Genomic DNA, 19905 nt, shown 5'->3' with positions numbered 1-19905 from the left:
TCTCTTTCTTTCTGTTTCTTTTATTTTTATTAAAAATTACATAATTCCAAAAGGTAATTTTTATTGTTGATTATATATATTGTGATATTCAAGACTCCTTGATCTTTAATGGATTGTGTCACCCATTCCATTTGTGAATTCACAACTACATGCGCAATATTAGAAAAAAGAAAGTTTGAGCCTCCGTATATAAAAGTCTGTGATTTGATTAGGGTTTTATGCGCGTCTGTTTGTGTGGAAATATAAATAATAACTCAATTATTTTTTAACTCAAAAAGAAATGATTAATCTGCTGAGTATTCAGAGTATGTAAATCACTATCGAATATTCTCGGTGACAAGTAGACAAGTATCTGTGTATTTATGGAGACAAATTTTTGAAAAATCCCCCTAATGGGCTATTTCAGTTAATTTTCTCGATCAATGTGATTGCAAATAATGAAAGGATAAAAGTGAATTTTAGTGTGCCCCTTGCTGCGCCAACAATGCCAAGTCGCCAATAAAGATGGCGGACAAAATAAACAAATTCTTCCGCGGAACAGTTACGGTTACCATTTCTCTCCATATAATTATAACTTTTTACAGATATGTATTGTTTTTTTAGACTGCCCGGTGCCTTCTACAGACGTCAAATGCATTATTATTTTTTAACTTAAAAAAAACATCCTACAGCTTCGCTAGCAGCTGGAGTGGGAACCTAGTAGCTTCGCTAGCACATTGAACATAAGGACTGTGTCGATAACAGGAACAGTATATAACCAAAAGAAAAGAAAGAACGGAGGAAGAAGCAATCGAAACATTCTCCATACAAAATTTCAAACAAACATCCTTTTTTCAACTTCATCAACTCGTAAAAAAAATATATTCCACTCACCCATCATCTATTCTGCCAGTCGACATCCATTCTTGTACAATTGCCGACATAACAAATTATGAAGAGAAACAACCGTTAGAATACCAAAAGAATTATGAGAATTGCGAAGAATTCCATTGCAGCTGTCTTTTAAAGTGAGAATGCAGACGATTTCGTAAATTAAGAATTCAGACGATTTTTTCAAGCGCATTCTGACAATTAAAAATTGCAAAAGAATAAATATTTACTGTATTCACATTAAAAAAAAGAAAGAAGAAAATAAGTTTTAATTATAAGCTTAACTTTCTTTATTTAATAAAACTTTTAATTATAATAAAGAACAAAATTAAAATCTTTAATTGATATTTTTTTAATATTTTTAATTTAACATTTTTCATAATATAGTTGTAGTTCATGTATAACTCAACCATTGCAAAAAGTAGTAAACAAAACAGCATTAGGGTTGTTAGAAGAGCGTTCCGATAGGTTGCCATATTGGTGGCAAACTCGGGGGCACACTATTCTTCACTTCACCCAATTAAAAATATTTATCAAGAAATTCTGGGTCAATTGAGATTCAGTAAAATATGTCAATTTGTATAAAAAAAATAGTGAAAATTGCAACAAAAAGCAAAACTGCAAAAAATTCTATTGCATGTATTCCAATTATTTTTATACACAACATACTTACTGCTGTAGTGAAGGGAACGAACTAGAATCTAAGAAATATATGCATTTTCAAAAAAGTTATAGCTAATCGAGTATTTCTGTATTGAAAATTTCACTAAATTATTTGTTGAAAATTACATTAGGCAGCTCTAAACAAAAACTACTCAATTTAAAGTTATATTTCTTGTTCTTTGCTTTTGGAACACTTAAGGTAACATATATGCGAAATTTCAAAGAAATATATTAATAAGATTTTTAAGATACCCTGTTTTGCGTATGAAATTTTTGATAGTATCCAAGTTTTTCAAAACATTTGTTTAAAGTTTTCATTTGTCTTGCATTAAAAGGCTTTGTAAACATAAACAATGTTCAAAAGCAGATGTATTTGCCAATCCTTTCGGCATAAAAACTACTCAAAACGTATTCTAATACACGCGGCTTGCTTATAGAACATATTATAAAATAAATTATAATTCAGAGAAGCGTGTATTTGATAAAATTTTGAAAAACATTCAACTTCCAGTCAGTACTTCCAGTTTCGTTTTCAGCTGCAGTGGTTTATAAAAAATCGCATATCTCGTTTTCTATTTATGGCAGAATTAAAACAAACACAGATTTGGAATAAAAAAATAAATAGGTTTCAATAAATAGGTAAATAGGTTTTAAAATGAAACAATGAAAAAAATGTGAATTTCCGCCAAAACTGCCTTTTAAACGTAGACAGATATCTTAATATTTAACGTTGAAATGAAGAGGGAATGAATCTTAACCAAAGCAAAAATCTTAATAATGAGAAGGACATACTGATAAACAACAAGCAAAAGAGGCTCCGTTATACGTGAATAAATTTATACAAAAATATGAAATATTTAATAAATGAAAACGAAATACCAATACAAAAGTAAAAAAAACAGCATATTTAAGCAAACACAAAGTACGAAAGTTAGAGATAAAAACTTTTCGATCAATCTTAAACTGAGTGGTGAATCTTAATTCTGCTTTAGTGCCACCACCTCCAATCAGCAATAGCCTTGAGTTTCTTTTTGACAGCTCTTCATCATAGCCCCAATGTAATATTCATTTATGGTACTTAAGGTTAAATATTTATGGCACATACTAATAAAATATTGAAATGAGAGAGCTTTCATTTCCATTACAAAGCAAATATTTAATTGAGCCATAAATTGTCGGTAAATAATGAGCTCTTTCTAATGGTATTCCCTTTCAATGGTTAATAATTCTATTTTTGTTCTATCCTAATATCAATTTTGCTGAAAGAATTAAATTTAGCCAATGTGATTGGCAAGTGTTAATCTAACTTAGAATCATCCGATTTTACTCTCTTTAATATAAATAAACAGATTATCAAAAGGGTTATCAGAATTTTAAGTTGAAACTATTTTGGTATCGATTTATACGATTCATAATTCAATAGGCTATTAGGAAAGAGATATACTCTGTCCTTAACCTTGCCTTTTGTGGTTTTCTTATTGGTTTGAGTTAGTTGCTTTCAAATTGGTTTGAGTTAGTTACTTTCATATTGGTTTGAATTAGTTGCTTTTGTTGCTTTATAATTGGTTTGAGTTAGTTATTTTCATATTGGTTTGAATTAGTTGCTTTTGTTGCTTTATAATTGGTTTGAGTTAGTTACTTCTGTTGCTTTCTAATTCGTTTGAGTTAGTTGCTTGTGTCAAAGGTAGCACAGCCTGTTGCACAATATTGTTTAATATTGTGCGATATTATATGATATTAAACAATATTCTACAATATTAAACAATATTGCGAATATAGATCAATATCATACAATAATGTACAATATTTGTGTGCTATTAGGTGTGTGTGTGTGTGTGCGTGTGTGTGTGTGTGTTTTGAATATTTTGCAAAAAGAAAGCATTGTTTATCTTCTGCAAGTGTTCCTACCTTTATACTTCACGGGCAACGGGTTCGAACTTAGATTAAAATATTTGCAAACTTCTAAATTTGAAAAATACGCATTATGTTTTGTTAAAATGGGGAGCCGAAATTCACTTTCCATTTAACATTCATTACTTCCATATATACAAAATTTTTGCATAAATCGAAATGGCACTAACTGAAAACAAATCTTCATAGCATAAATCCTTTTCAATTCAAATAAAAATTGTTTCATACGTATTTATTTCAAATATCTCACTCAAATTCCTGGCCCTGTTATCTTAGAAATAGCACGGCCTATTTAAATCAAATTTGGAACTATTATTACTTATGAACTAAGCAAAAATATTGTGTCCGATAGTATTTTTACTGCGATTGCTGAGAGAGGGATGAAAAATCATTATTTATTATTTAAAACGTTATTAAAGATTAAATTCAGAAAATTTATAAACATATTAGAATATCTTCAATCAACGTTTTGGAAATTTGTCAAACTTTTAAGAATATTTTCAAGCACTTAAGAGCATTCTCCCATATTTTTGAATGTTATTATATTGTAGAACAATATAAAACATTATTCAAAATTAATTTATCTTTTTAAAATTAGATAAAAAAATTCAATAACAAATAAAAATAAGTGTTTTTACTTAGAGGTTATTATAGTTGATAATGTAACCAATAATCCAGTAATTGGCACGATTCAGTGTACATATGACTGATTTGAGTAACTAAATTTTAAGATATGTTATTCCATGTAACAGTTATTTAAATTTTACCTACATTTTCAGAACATTCTGCATACATACATTTGAAGGAAAAAAGTTGAGAAAAAGAGAAGAATTGAGACTTTTCTACTTTTATGAATTTAATAAAGTCTGTGATTTCAATTACAAAGTATTTAAACAAGACATCAATTTCTACGTCAAAGTATTAGCGCAGTATAACTCCTGTGCCATTTAACTTCAGTTTGCTATAAAGAAGGTTAAAAAGAAGTGTTTTAACATAAAGGTGAAATGAACTAGCAAATTTTAAGAACAGAAATCATCCATTTATTCATCATAATTTAATGTTTAGTATTGTAGTAAATGAATAATATTCCAGATAATAAATAAAAATTACTCTAAAGTATTTCATTGCGAATTAGTGTTTCTTTCTGACAATGTTGCGAGTTATCTGCAGTTTCTATGCTTCCAGAGTCTGCAAATAATCCGAGTTCACCTTATTGTTAAATGTAAAAATCTTCTCCTTCCATATCTCCATTCACCCCTATTTTGATTAAATAAACTCATCCTGACGCATGCGTAAAAGCGCGGAGGGTTTTCGAATCCGAGAACAAACAGTACGTTGGAGCTGTATCTATATGTTGCTTTTATTTATCTCATTTACAACCTTGTTGTTTCTGATTGTGGCCATCTATTATAGTTAATGCAGCACTATAATAATAAAAGATACGGTACTTTTCCATTATACCGGCATAAGCGATAAAGTCGCCAATAATGATGCAACCAACGCCAAACGGAGTATCGCCGCTGGTAACCTTTTGCTTGGTGTGATTTGTTCCGGCGACTATGTGCTGTCACCAAAAAGTCTGCTTGGTGAGATTCGCGCCGGTATAATGGGAAAGTACTAAAAATACTTATATATACAAATCAATATATATATTTACAAACCAATTTTACCAATATATATATATATATATATATATATATAATTAATTTAGTTACTTTTACAGAAAAAAAAATCCATCTCAAACATTTGCGAATATTTAATAATTGCGATTTATAGATTAAAAAAAAAAAAACCTTTTTTTTTTTTTTTTTTTTTTTTTTTTTCCTTTTGGATTTTTATACTACATCTTTAGGGCGATCTCCCCGAGCAACTGAAAGTGTTCAACTTCGGTTTGTTCTAAAAATTATGAAAATGATCCTGAAAATTCTTTTCTTTATTCCTTATAAAAAAAAAATCTTTTCTTATAAATTCAATCTTTAAATGTTACATTTTCCAAGGGAAGTCTTGACTCAAAAGTTCTTGTCTCCTCAGAATTTAGATTTTCTCATACTTCTTTTATTGAGTTCATGTGGTATGGAAAAGTTGGACACTGCATATGTTTGATATTACACTTCCGCATCCAAACTATAAATCCAATTATCTGTTTTCTTTTGGAAAACGAATTCAGTTTATATATTTAATTATTAGTTTTCAAACTTAAATGCTTTTTCAGTTTATATATTTTTAAATATCTTGCAAAAAAAATTTTTTTTTCGCTCGAGATTCAAACTCTTTTTTAATTTTTTGAAAATACGAAGATAACTCATTCCCTTTTTATTGCATTTTCACTGATCTGTAATAAATGTGCTAATATACCAAAAAAAAAAAAAACTGTTGTCACATGTATATAAAAGCAACTATAAATTAATATTTTACTCAACTTTAAGTAGCTGCGCATATATCAGTAAGCATTTCAAGAAAATATTCCAGTTCTTTCTTATACACAAACTTTTAATGCTTTTCAAACTTCATTCATAAAAAAATTCCACTAAATTTGGAAATCGATTTTTTTTAGATTTATAATTACATACGGGAATAAAAAAAATTGGTTCTTTAACCTAAACTTATACAACTAATCATTATTAAATGCTCTGTTACTGAGTATAAAATGAAAGAATTTTTCCCCAAAACATTCCATGCTTTTTGCTGTTTCTTTAGTAATTGTGCCCTTTTTTCTTCTTTCAGATCCTGGTAGGGAGCGATTGCTGTCCACCAAGCGGCGGCGAAACCACCTATGATTCCCGACTGCTTTCGTTCCCGACCGCCAGACTTTCAGGGTTCGGCCTCTACGGTGCCTCCTACGCCGCCTCCAACTCATTCTACACCGCCCTGGTATGTATCCACTTTCCCCCTGGGCGCTTAATGGCCCGCTCCGAGGGTTGATTCAATAAGTGCGCTCGTTGGAATAAATTATTTGTAAAGTTTCTTTTTTTGGTAAAATCCTAGTTTGGTGTACCCCTTGTTTCACCAAGGATGCCAACAGTAAAAATTCGCCAATTAAGATGGCTGACCATATAAACAACTCTGTGAAACAGTTACAGTTACCCACCATTTATGTTGAAATTATGATATTTATTGATTACGACTGTTTCATATAAGAACTTCTTTTTGAAACTTTATGGGTCACAATTGCTGATTTTTTTTTTTTTTTAATTTTGAAATAACGAACTTTTGCAAATCTGCTGCTCTGGTCTGAAATTTAGACAATAAAATTCGAACACGCGATACCTTCGGCATCTGAAGAAGGCACCAGGCAGAATTTTTGCCCTTAAAAAACATCCTATGGCTTAGCTAGGAGTGGGAATGGGAACCTAGTAGCTTCGCTAGCTCATTAAAATTAAGGATTCTGAAATTAACAAGAACAGCACAAAAATGAAAGCATCCTAATTGTTCAGATATAAGTGCTTTTCTTCAGAAATTTATAGAAATAAATACACTTACTCTTTTCAACTATTTCTTCATTTGAGCAGGGGACTATTTAGATTTAAAAAAACAACAACAGCTGAACTTTTCAGTAATGCAAACGTCATTCTCTATATATTTGAAAGGTAGACATCGAATTCACAAATACAATATCCCTCTTAATATTTGTGAAGATAATATTTCTGATTATTCTAATCGTCAGACATCGAATTATTCAACATACATAATTTATCGAATAATCACGGGAAATCCACGAAAAGAACAATTCAAAGAATTCAATTGGAATGTTAAGATGAAAAACTGTGAAATAAAAACAAACGATTCAAAAAGCTTGAGCAAATGGTTTTAGTTTCTGTTCTAACAAAGTTCATAAACCCTCAATTTTAATTAAAATAAAATAAACTGGTAAGAATTGCAAATAGTTAAATATTGTCTGTTCATAGTTCACTTCAAAATTAACATTGAATGTTTTATTAGTATTAATAATACTTTTGATTATAAAACGTAATTTAAATAAATTCTTTAATGGATGTTAATTTGTCGATTATTTTTAATTTCCATTTCTTACAAAATAGCAGTACTACATATACAATTCAACAACGGAAAAAAATTTTACACTACTCACAGTACTCAGTATTAGGGTTACTAGAAAAATTGTTCCGCTTCCTTTTTTTGGGAGGTTACCACATTGGCGACAAACTTGAGGGCACGCCAAAATAGGAATAAACTCTTTATTTTTTTCCCCGGTGTTAAATTTCATGACTGATCAATAGACTGGAACTTCTTTTTCTGATATTTTGAGCAGGGCAAGATTTTTTTTTTTTTTTTTTTTTTATCTGGGCTGTCACTGTCTTCACTTTTAATACATTTGAATGAATCAATTCCAAAACTAACGACACCACATCAAAAATCGTATCATAAAAGAATAGGTGCATTAAAGAATAATTATTGAAAGAGGTCATCTATATACGAAACACTACCGTATGTGGCACAGAAATGATCTTAATACTAATTATCGAATGGCAACAGTCAAATATAAACAAAATATAATACAAATTTCAGACTGTTTCATTCATTGAATATTTTTGTACTGAATCAAACGCTTCACATCTAATTCACGGAGATTAATGGAGCAAAATATTATTAGAAGTGTTTCGTAATTAATTCGCCATGTCACCAAAGAGGACATTCAATCCGAGGAAAGGAGACACAAAAGAAATCAAGAAATCGGCTTCAAACAAAAATTTTAATCAAGTGCGAAAATAGGCACAACCATTGCCAGACTCGTGGTAAGACTTAAGATTAATGTGCGGTTTCTCGCCAATCATGTCAATCGTCCAAAAAAACTCTAAAAGTCTACAAATTTGGATGTATACTAGAAAGACATATAAACGACTTTTAAAGTTGCAGTAAAAATTTGTCACGATTATATTTTGCGAGAAACTGCTCCAAAAAATTTAAATTTTGGTGTCCATTTATTAATTTTAAGTCGAGCCGTAATCATTATGATTTGCCTACGAAAATTTATATTCATATCTTTTAAAACAATTTTCTTATAAAAATGCTTTTTGTATTATCTTAAGAATTAAAAAATTATCCTTTTAATTTCATTTGCATGTAATTTTTCATTTCACTTTAGTAATATTTTTAATTCAATTTTATACACTATCCGAAACAATGTTTTCAAACGCTATGATGGAATTCAAATTCTTCATCACAACATTCAAGCAGGTGCATTTGCCAATCATTAAATCAGTAGCAGGATTTCTACTTCCGCAATATACACACTTTGTCATTTGCTGTAAACTATACTAATTGAATTCATGTGCTTTAGTCGAATCAAATTCAAAGGTGAAATGTTTTTTAACATCGCATCCCGTATTAATAATTAACAACCAAAAACCCCAGTAACCTCAGCGTACAAACTGGTCGACAAAGACTGCTAGCTTTTAAGAAAACAGTTTTTGTAATTGTATCCATACAACGTACACCTCTTATCGAAGCAGTTTTCAGTTGCTTGAAATGAATACCCAAACAGCCTTATAATACTAGCACAAGAGTCAGGTTTACTTTTCCTATAAATAATATTAAGAACGCAGAATATCTAAATTTTCTTTGAGCAGTTCAACTGCATCTTCACTATATGGCATTATTAATAATTCAATAATAAATAATTTTTCTAAATAAAGTGGTAAAATTTTGGTACCTTTAGTTGTTGCTTTTTTATTACTTAATAAAAGAGATTAAGTGCTTAAGCATTTCTATTCAATTTAAGACTAATATTTACAAAAGAAACATAATGACTGTTGGTGAACCAGATGAGCTTTATCTTATTTTTGAATATTTAAGTTCAACTGAGTATCAGATAACTAAATAGTCTCGGTGCAAAGCATCTGAACTCAAATTCCGCTGTTGAAATCAATGCGTAGTGATGACCGTTAGTAACATATCGACTGCAGAAATAAAAAAAAATCGTGAAGAAAGCAAGCTACATGATTAATTGTCAAAGGTGTTAACCACAGCGAAGCAGAAACAGAAGTCTTATTCTCTTAAACAGTAACGGAAACTCGTTTAACATGGCAATTGACATAGATGGTAGCGCCACCACTCGCAGTCCTGGAGCTGACAGGAAATGCCTCGTTCTTAACGTAGTGGTATAGCTCTGGCAATTATATTATCAGCTTCGTTTCCCAGTTTCGTTTTTTCTTAGTGTTTCTTTTTTAATTACTTGTTTGTTCGTTTGTTTTTGGATGAATATTATAAAATTTTAAAATATATAATCTCTTATCATCCATTTTTTTTATATTTCTGCCCATGCAGCTTGAAATAGAATTTTTATCAATTACATTCCATTCTAAGTTAAATTATTTCTTTAATACAAAAATTAATAGGAAGTGTGGAATATAAATTGGCACATAAAAAAGAATGAAATCACATTCTTGTAATTTACCTGTAAATTTAAAATACTTTTTAATAACTTGTTTAACATTTAACAAGTTTAATGTTTTTTAATTATTAAATTACATTTACTCTTTTCAAAAAGTTTTTCATTTCATATTTTTTAAACTCCATTGAATCACTTTTACTGATTAAATTAATATTACACTAACTTTTAGAATATTTTTTTAACTTCACCAGTTATATAATTTGAATAAATTCATGTTCATTATAATTTTAAAAAAAATGCTAAAAATCATTGCTTAAATTCTTTATTTTTTCCATTCTATATATTGCAAAATAAGATTTTAATAAATTCATGTTGACTGTTATTTAAGCGAAAAAAAGTGTTAAAATTTATTTATTAAATTCACTGTGTGTCTTTTTTATACTATATATTCCAATCTTAAAAGCAAATTACATTCCTTTCATTAATTTTGCAGCATGCAATACTAAAAGTAATAAAAACGCTCAACTGAAATAGTCAAAAGAATTTCAAATAATTTTGTCGAACAATTATAACAATCAATATAACACTGAAAATATATAACATCTCAAAGGCACAATAAAAATTCTGTAGAGCAAAATCATTTTTTAAATTCAGGCGTTTAATTAAAGAATTTTGTTAAATATGATAAAAACTTTTACATATAAAATGTGTGATAAAAAGGTTCAATTTTTTGACTTAAAATAATAATCAAGACAAAGTTTGAAAGGTAAAAGTTCAATGTTCTTAACTATTAGCAGATACATGCAAATTATAGGCAGCTGCAACTGAATTATTCAGTGTCTAAAAAATAAATAAACCTTAATTAAGATCAAATTATGCAACATTAATTTCTTTTTTTATATATTTACTTCAATCAAAATCCTCCTGTTTAACTATTATGAATAAATAAGTCAATAAATGAACGTTAATGTATATTTAATAATTTATAAGAAATTCTCTGATAAGTTAATTGACTTCCCTATTTTAAGGTTTATATTCTTAAAAGAAGCCAAAATTAATCCATTTGGGTTTCTTTACATGTGCTGTTTTCGAATATGAAAAATTAATCAGCATATGATGTAAAAATTTGAGTACAAAGTGCTTGAATTAGATGCATGGAAAGTCTTAGTGCCTAGGCACTTCTACTCAGTTTGAGGTAATAAGTAGCAGGGGAAAAACAGAAGTAGTCTACCATTGGTACATCGGTGGAGTAGAGGAAGGATTGCTTAAAAGCGTTTGAGGTGAAAACTGAAGCAGTTCATTAGATGCAGTTTAAATGTCGGAAGAAGCTATGGGGAATTTAAATTGGCAAATTCCATTTGATAGTAGAGTAAGGAAAGGTGTATTTTCCATTGCAGTGGGCATAGTTTATTTACTCCTTGATTGTGGGATTTTCATAAGTTTTGAGTTGACTGAAAAATCGTTTAGAAAGTTCTTTAATAAAATCATCTAGCTTTTGAATTTTAAGATCTCTGTGTAAAATATCTTTCCGGGTAAACCAGGGAGCATTGGTAATGATTCGAAGGATTTTATTTTCTAAAACATGAATTTTTGTTTCGGCTGGTTTTAGCAGCGAGTCCCCAACTTTGAGCAGCATAAGTGAGGATAGGTCTTAAAATTTGTTTATAAAATATTTTATTCTTTAGTGAGAGGTGAGGAATATGTGCCAATGAGTAGGATAATGAGGTGAACTTTAGCCCAGAATTTGTTTTTACTGTTGTTAATATGACTTCTAAAAGTGAGTTCATCGTCTATGATAAGACCAGGGAATTTTACTTCTTTTTCCTAAGGTAGATTATCTTTAAAGAATGCGAGTATAGGCAGTGGCTTCTTTAACTGCCCTTTCCCGATCATGACGGGTGGATTTTTTTTTTCCCCTGTATTAATGGCAATACGTTACTACATAAAATCACATTTCAATGCTTTAGTACGAAGTGCAAACATGTTTTTGAAATATTTCTGCCTAAATATAAAAAAGTGGTAAATGAAAAGAATCATTTTTAAAAAATAAGTTATCAGTGTTTGCTTGAATTCCCATTATATGGAATTACAAATTTTGAAAACAAGAGGAAACAAAAGGATTTAAACAAATAAATATTAATAAATTCCTAATCTAGACTGCATTATTATTATTATTATTATTTGACTCACTGCATCAATATGTTGTTAGTTAATTTTCCGTACATAAAGAATTTTTAAAAGAAAGCAAAATGCAATTAATATAGAAATAAACATCTGTAAAAATGTTTCAAACAATATTGGGAAAAAATACGATGAATGATCTATTTTATTTTTAAATAAATTTTATTCAACTTATTTACATATTGCAAAAAAAAAAATGTAATTTGAAATAAATTTTTTACTTGAGCGTTTTTTAAGTTTGTATACTTGTGAATTAATAATGACAATACACTATTTTAATATTGCCAGAACTTAATTGACTAACTTTGATTATTAAATGTCAAATTATCAAAAAAATTATCATGGAGAGAATAATAATATATACTGTTCGTCTCAGTATTCTGAGACGACTACTTTTCGACGGTTCCATTTCACTAAGGGGTGACACACGGAAGGATGTGTGCCATTTCCGGAATTTACTTTATTCTTAAATGTAAACATCTCCTCTTCTCCTCTCACTCCTCTTAATGCATGCACAAAGGCGCGGAGAGTTTTAGAATCCGTTGGTACACAATACTACGTAATTTGTTTACTTCCTATCAGATAGTCGGAACAAAAATATTCGAATATACAGAACACAAAAATGTACTGGGATACAATGCAAGTTCACAGAACTTATCAAAATACAAAATTTCAATATGCAATTGAAAAAAAAGCAAGAAATATATTACATTTGATAAATACAAACCATAGTAACTGAAACTAAATCCGTGTATTAATGCAATAATAATAACAGTTTAAAATAAAAGAAATCAGTTTAAGAAATCTGCACAAAAAAGTGTTAGGATATTGTTCAATAAATTAAGAAAATAAATGGGAACTTGATAGTTAATATCTTGCTGGGCCACCTTTGCACTTTATGTACTCACGCAGTCCATTTGGCATGGATTTGTGTCCCAAAATTACCGTCAGATTTTAATTTGCCACCATTCATGCAGTAAAGTGTTGGCAACCCTATTAAAAAATGAATTTGACAACTGATAGTTTAGCGTAAGTAAAAATGCAGCGTTCATTACACGATAGAACAACATGTCAACGCAAGATTTGAATTAAATAAAAAAAACACAGTCTTTTTCTTAAAATTGTTATATTTTTGTTAAATCGGTAAGTACATAGGATAGGGTTATGTATGGAGTAACTCATAGGGCAAATAGCCTCCACGGCTTTGCTGGCACATACACACTCTTTTGTCGAAATTTTCCATGACCATTTTGCATAAATGAGGCTGAATTTCGTTGATGCAGCGATGAATTTCTTCCTTCAATCCACGCGTCCGTGTGGACTTGCTGACATAGACCTCTGTCTTCAAATAACCCCATTGAAAGAAATCCAATGGTGTTGAATCACACGATCTAGAGAGCCAATTCACAAATTTTCAAACTATGGCCGCCAGACTATCATTATTTTTGAAATATTGTTCAACAATGAAAATACGCTGTTTTAGCGTTCTATTTTTACTCACCCTAAACTATCAGATATCAAATATTTTTTTATTATTTTTTTTAATATGGTTGCCAACACTTTACTACACGAATGGTGGTAAATTACATCTTGCGTAAATTTCGGGACAATTTTTTTTTTTTGACTCTTGCTTATAAAAAACATTGGGTTCATTGATTTTTTGATGCAAATCATCCCACTTAGGATCAATGGGGTTAAGGTGTGGACTATGGGCAGGAGTCTTAATCACACCAGAATAGTTGTAGAAAATCTATAATTTTACAAATATCAACTTATGTTTTGGATCTTTATTCTAGTACAATGACAAATGTTTTGAGATTCCTGTATTGCTCACATTTTGCTGCAAATTTCACTTGAGAATGTCAAAGTAGACGTATTTATTCATTGCGCCCTTTATAAATAAGTTCTCTGCATCACAGCTTGCCATATAACACCAGACTAAATGGTTACCACCTCCATATTTTACAATAGGCTGGAAATTTTTGATATGTAATGTTGCATTTGATGTGTGCCAAACATTCTGCAAGCAGTCTAATCTGAAAATATCATATTTGATTTCATCCATAAATATGACCTTTCCCAAATTTTTATTGGCTGCTTTACGTAAACGCTAATTTATATAAATTTTCTATTTGATTTGTTGAAGTTATGTTTTTTCCGAGGTCCTAGGCCACGATGCTAACGTTTGTTTAAAACATTTCTGAAAGTTTCAAGATTTACAGATTTCTGGAACTTTCTTTTGCATTTCAGAGTCAATTTTACTGCACTAGTCCTTGGATTAATGTGAACTTGTCTCACAATCCACTTCTCCCCATGTTCATTGAATGTCCTTGGACGTTCTGATCTTTGCTTGTTTTCAACACTATGAATACCTATGAATAATATGAATTGAATCTGTAAGGGAATTATTTTTAGTGCCATGGTATAACGCATTCATTCAGCCTTCCGCTTAACATTCACACACAGACACACTCATATATAAATATCGATAAATTCCACTCATAATGCGCTGATTACTTTGTATATGGAATCTGAACCAAGCGAAATATATAACATTTATATCTGAAATTTTAGTATATAATTACAAATTTCAGCCTTGTGTATTATTTGTATTTCCAACAGAGTTTTTGCTGTTGTTTGTTATGGCACTTACCATGGACAAGCCCGCTGTTACGAAGACAGCGATTTTAAGCCGGTGGGGGAGCGTCTCTTGTTTTTTCAGTAGTGCCAACTGGCGCCAAGAGTACGACTTTGCTACTCACGCATCACTCATTCGCTTGCACAGCCCCTTTTTACAGGAGGGCACATTCACACATCTCACAGACAGAACAACGGAAGAACAACCATGCCCAAACAGGACGCCCAGATCACGGGGAAGACGCGCTACTCTTATGCCAGGACACCAGCTCCAACAGAGTTCATTACCCCATATTTAAATTTCAAGAATCTATTCAATATTTACAACTTTTGTTTACATTTTGGAATAACTAACATTGTTAAATACGAGCATACCGCAATTCTGAAAGAATAAGGGGGGAAAGGGGGGAAGGCAGAACAAAACGAAAATACTTCCTCTATTAACACTTTATTACAATGTTGCATAGTCATTGTTTCAAAAATTATGTTTGCCGACCATAATTGACACAGTTGGGATGGTCTCTTCTCTTGCCCATTAGCATTGTCACGAATTGTAAATTGTTGCCAAACGTAAATGGTACATGTCAATTATCGCCCTCAATCACCCTGTCATGGACATGAGCCACGCGACATTGCAATGTGCCACGGTTAATGGGTTGTACGTGATCTGTTGACATAAGGAAGAGCTTATCTGAGTAAGAACTGTTGCTTTATTGATGTTATTCATCGTGTGGATTCTACGTGATGATTTTATTTTTTGTTTTTTTATGGTGTGAAAGTCAGTTTCAGATACACTGAGCCAAAGTTAAGGTATATGCTCCTATTTGATTAAATTCTTTACCGCAAACTGTGGCTTAATGGCGCATGAATTATATTTGAATTTACTGCGTTAATACTTTGACGTTCAAATTGTTGCCTTTCTTTAAATACTTTGCACTTGAAATTCTTGGTTTTGTCAAATTCTTAATAGTAAAAAATTTTTACTTCTTTTTTCTCATTTTTTTTTTCAAATGTATATGGACAAAATACAGTAGACTCCCGATTATCCGCGGGTGGGTTATCCGCGCCTGCCGCACTGTTTTTTTTGCTTTCAAGCAAAGAAAAAATGCTTCCAAAGCAAGAAGCAAACACAAATGACTGATGTCTTCAAAAAGGTGTAGTTTTACAGTTATGCTTTTATAATTACATAATACATTATAGTATTAAAACAGTACATATGTATTCATTTTTCTATGTATCCTTGACGCCTCTCGTAAGTACAAAGCACTTTTCTGTTTTCATTAACAAAATGCATTTTAGGTTAGTTTTGAGTGATATACTAAAATATTAAGCGTTAGTTAAACATTTCCTGCTGTTTATTTTACGTTTTATTGTACATAAAACGATTTTTCAAAGTTGGAATGACTGTTTTCTCTTTTGTTATACCCGTTTTTAGCTTTTTTCGGATTATGTGCGATTTTTGTTATCCTCGGCGGCCGCGCCACCCAATTCCGCGGATAATCGGGAGTGTACTGTATATTAAAAATGCAGATAAAATTTAAATAACTTTTACATGGAAAAATCAATAACATGTTATTAAATTCATTTCTTCAAATCGGTCAATACATATACTGAATTGTGCCAATTATTGGATGTGGTTGAATTGTCTGCTATTATTATTCAAAAAATGAAATTAGCGAAATATGAAATTAACTAATGTCTCTAAATAGTATATATTTTGATATTAAATTGCATTTTATCGATGCCTCAATTTCGATTAGAGTAGGATCTAGTGAATCCATGTATATGTGTTAGAGAAGGAAAGGAAATATTTCCTCATTCCCTAAGTTATGCATTCGCCAACGTACTGTCTAGACAATTTTGCAATAGATAAGACATATGGGGTAAAAATTGGTCAATTCGAAATTGATAGAACCATAATAAAAAATTCATTTGTCCAGAATTTGTAATTAAGTAAAAAGCAGGTATAAAGTAAAAAGCAGGAATGCAGCAAGAGAAGGAGCTAAAAATTACAGAATTCATTCAGGAAACATTTATTCATCAAAAAAAAAAAAAAAAAGAGGTGAATTAAATATATAAGGAGGAGATGTTTATATTTAGCAATAAGATGAACTCAAATTATTCGCGGAGTTAGGAGATGTAATTTTCTGCGTACCACCCATAGCAAAGTACAATCGTCGAAAAGCACTAGTCTCGAAACTCTCAAACGAATCATACAAATCTAAATGCTGGGCAGTTTAAGATCATAATAGATAAATAAATATAAATATAATTTCCGAAGTTAATATATTTTTTTTTAATTTTGCCTAAAATAAAACATTAATATGTTAAAAATGCGTTGAAATCTGAAACTAGATCGACCAATTTATTAAAAGAAGGGACTCATAGTTAGCATTTCTTAGAGTCATAAAATATCTAAATCCGCCACTGCTAGACATTAAACAGATAGACCAAAGCATTTATTCAATGCACATTGCAAATTTATTTTGAAGAATATCTTCTAATCCTTTCTATAACAAAAACTGACAATTAATTAGACCATGTTTAAGACACAGAAGAGACTGAATGTAAGAAATAAAAGATAAATAAGGGACCTTTAGATATCACTAAATTTTCATATCTTAAAATATCCACCCATTTTTAAAATTAAATATACCTCAAACATTAGCCATAGCATACATTCGAAACATTTTTCAAATTACCTTTGATAAAATTTAAAAAAAAAAAATCGTTTTAAAAATGACCAGGAATAGAATATATAAGAGATCCTGAATAATATATAAAAAAAAATAAAAGAAGATTTTAAGAGATCCTGTAAAATATTTGAGAGATAAGAGAGAACACGAAAAATACGAAATCTTTAGATATCAACGATATATTTTCGCACTTATCCTCTTTAACTAACAAATGCAAATTGCTCCACCTAATTCCCAATTTCATGATTTCCTGAATCGCAGTAAAGCATTCACTTCACAAATCGGCTGGAAATGTCAATTACTGCACTTTCTGCAACTTCACGAATACCTGCCGATACATAAACCGACTCACTCGCGATAAAAGCCACGTGATTCGATCTACACAATCGATATGATCCCAAAACCCATTCAGAGCCCAACAATCGGCATCCCCATTCTCAGTCTACTTGGGGAAGTTCGAGCTCGGAGTCTCTCCCAGAAGTCGTTTGGGGGGGGGGGAGATCAGACGACTTTGATGGATCCCCCCTCCACTAGGGGTGTGCGCAGCCAAGCGTGACTCAGTACAAGGCATTTCCATTACGCCCATACCCCCCCTGTTACTGCACACAGGCGTTGACTTCAATTAGAAACTACACTTTTGGAGGGAGGTAGTATGGAATCATTCTTGCTTCCGTGGAAACCGGGGAGCCGCGAGATGGAAATCGTCTGCAGGGTGTTGGAGGGGGTAGACGGAACTGCGATCTCAGCGATGGAGGTAACTAGGGTAGGAAAGTGCGTCGATTTAAGAGAGAGATGATCCAAAATTCGTATCAAGTGTCACAGCGTGAGTTAGGAAGTTTGTGCGGTTGCAGTTTTAAATTAGATTTGAAACTACACAAATTGAGTAAAGCTAGAGATTTTTAAATGCTATGTTTCACAAAACTGCTTTTAAAAGATTTTTTTCGGAAGCTCAAACATTCCAATTGTAGATAAAATGATTGCTATTTAATTAGGGGTTGCAAAATGCTGTTATGGAACAAACTGTTTAGTAGGATTTTTCACTATCATTTCTTTGAATTCTCTTATTCACCTGCTGAATGTAATATAAAAAAAAATTCAGAATTCAAATAATGAAATTTTATTATGGAATTATAAGGATTGCTGTATCACTATCCACTACGTAATCTGTCTGGCAGGAATTTAAAGTTACTTTTCTTTTCGAAAGAGCCACTTCTACTTGTTCTTTAAATTTTCTTGTTTCGTACCTGTTCCCTTTTTCTTCTTTGTATAAAATAAAAAAAGATAAAATTTTAATTAATTTTTCTAGTTTTGTTTTTGTTAAAAACAGTAGCGGAATTTTTTTTTATGTAGTTCTGAACATTTAAATGGAGGAATCAATCCATATTGTCACAGAATCATTTCGATTCACAAGTAGATTGAAATCGGAAAAGCAAACGCTCTCATTGAAGAATGAAATAAAAACATATTGAAAAATTAAAAATGGCAGTCTTAGTTGAGCAATAAGGTAATGTCAGTAACTTATGCTATGTACTTATCATACACGATTCTATTTATAATGCATGACTTTTCCTTTTTTTATGAATAAAATACATGTTTTGAATAGCTGCATATAATTTAGAAAAATTATTAAAAAAATAAAATTGTATTTTATTTTTTCTATTGAAATTTTAACAAAGAATTGAAATGTGCCAATTGGCGACATTGTGAATTAAACAATATCCCAGGGACATAAATCACGTTATCAACAATCCTGCAATAAAAATAAAAGTTACTTTTTGCCAATATATTTTTTACAATGGGATAAAATATTGCCGCATTGAAAATATGCAGTCGACTTTCCATTGCCGAATGGTCATAGCACTGATCTTATAATCAAGAGATCGTAAGTTCGAATCACGCTAGAGACAGTGCGATTCACAGTCTGTGTAAATATTTAATTCCTTGATTTTATGTTTTCATTTATTTCATGTACCAGAGGATTCTGGACCTTTCTCTAATTTACCAGATAAGTATTCTGGACTTTTCTTACTGTCTCCAGAAAAGCATTCTGGAACTTTCCCTGCTAGTATAAAAGCAGAAGATCTGTCAGTCACTGAGTTCTGAGTTGAGTTAATAAATTGGTTTAGCTCTACTTCTTGTGTGTGTCATTGAGTTCTACATTAAAATACCTATGTGAAAATATTTCGATAGTATTTTTAATGGTAGAATTATTCATACAACAGATACCTTAATATTTTTCTAAATTTCCAAATTCTGTTCTTTCCATATACCGGTGCTTTCTGTTGTTGTTGTTACTTTTGGCACTCTACTAGCCTGCTGACAGATCTGTCAGCGATTTAAGCGGAATGAGCGTCTCTTGTTTTTTCAGTAGCGCCAACTAGGGCCAAGAATACGACCTAGCTACTTCATGCGCCGCATTCGCTTCCACGACCCCTTTTCACAAGGGGGGGGGGCATTCACACATAAAACACAGACGAAGAACAGCCATGACCAACCCGGGACGCCCAGATCACCAGGAAGACGTGCTACCCCTATGCCAAGACGCCAGCTCGGTTATTTCTGCAAATGTTTATCAAAACGCATTTAAAAAAGGATTTT

The 19905-nt window shown here is 31.0% G+C and overlaps 1 protein-coding gene across 1 annotated transcript in view; it reads left to right on the top strand.

Annotated features, from left to right (window-relative positions):
- Nucleotides 1–19905, top strand: part of LOC129956520 (iroquois-class homeodomain protein IRX-4-like) — a 69486-nt gene that overhangs the window by 18882 nt on the left and 30699 nt on the right. The window contains exon 2 of the mRNA XM_056068442.1: nucleotides 6169–6315. Within this exon, the coding sequence (XP_055924417.1) occupies nucleotides 6169–6315 (147 nt within the window). The remainder of the gene's footprint in view (nucleotides 1–6168; nucleotides 6316–19905) is intronic.

Source organism: Argiope bruennichi, chromosome 11 (assembly GCF_947563725.1).
Source record: "Argiope bruennichi chromosome 11, qqArgBrue1.1, whole genome shotgun sequence".
Classification (NCBI taxonomy): domain Eukaryota; kingdom Metazoa; phylum Arthropoda; class Arachnida; order Araneae; family Araneidae; genus Argiope; species Argiope bruennichi.
Note: the sequence above shows the minus strand (reverse complement) of the source record. Positions and strands in the feature narration are given on the sequence as shown.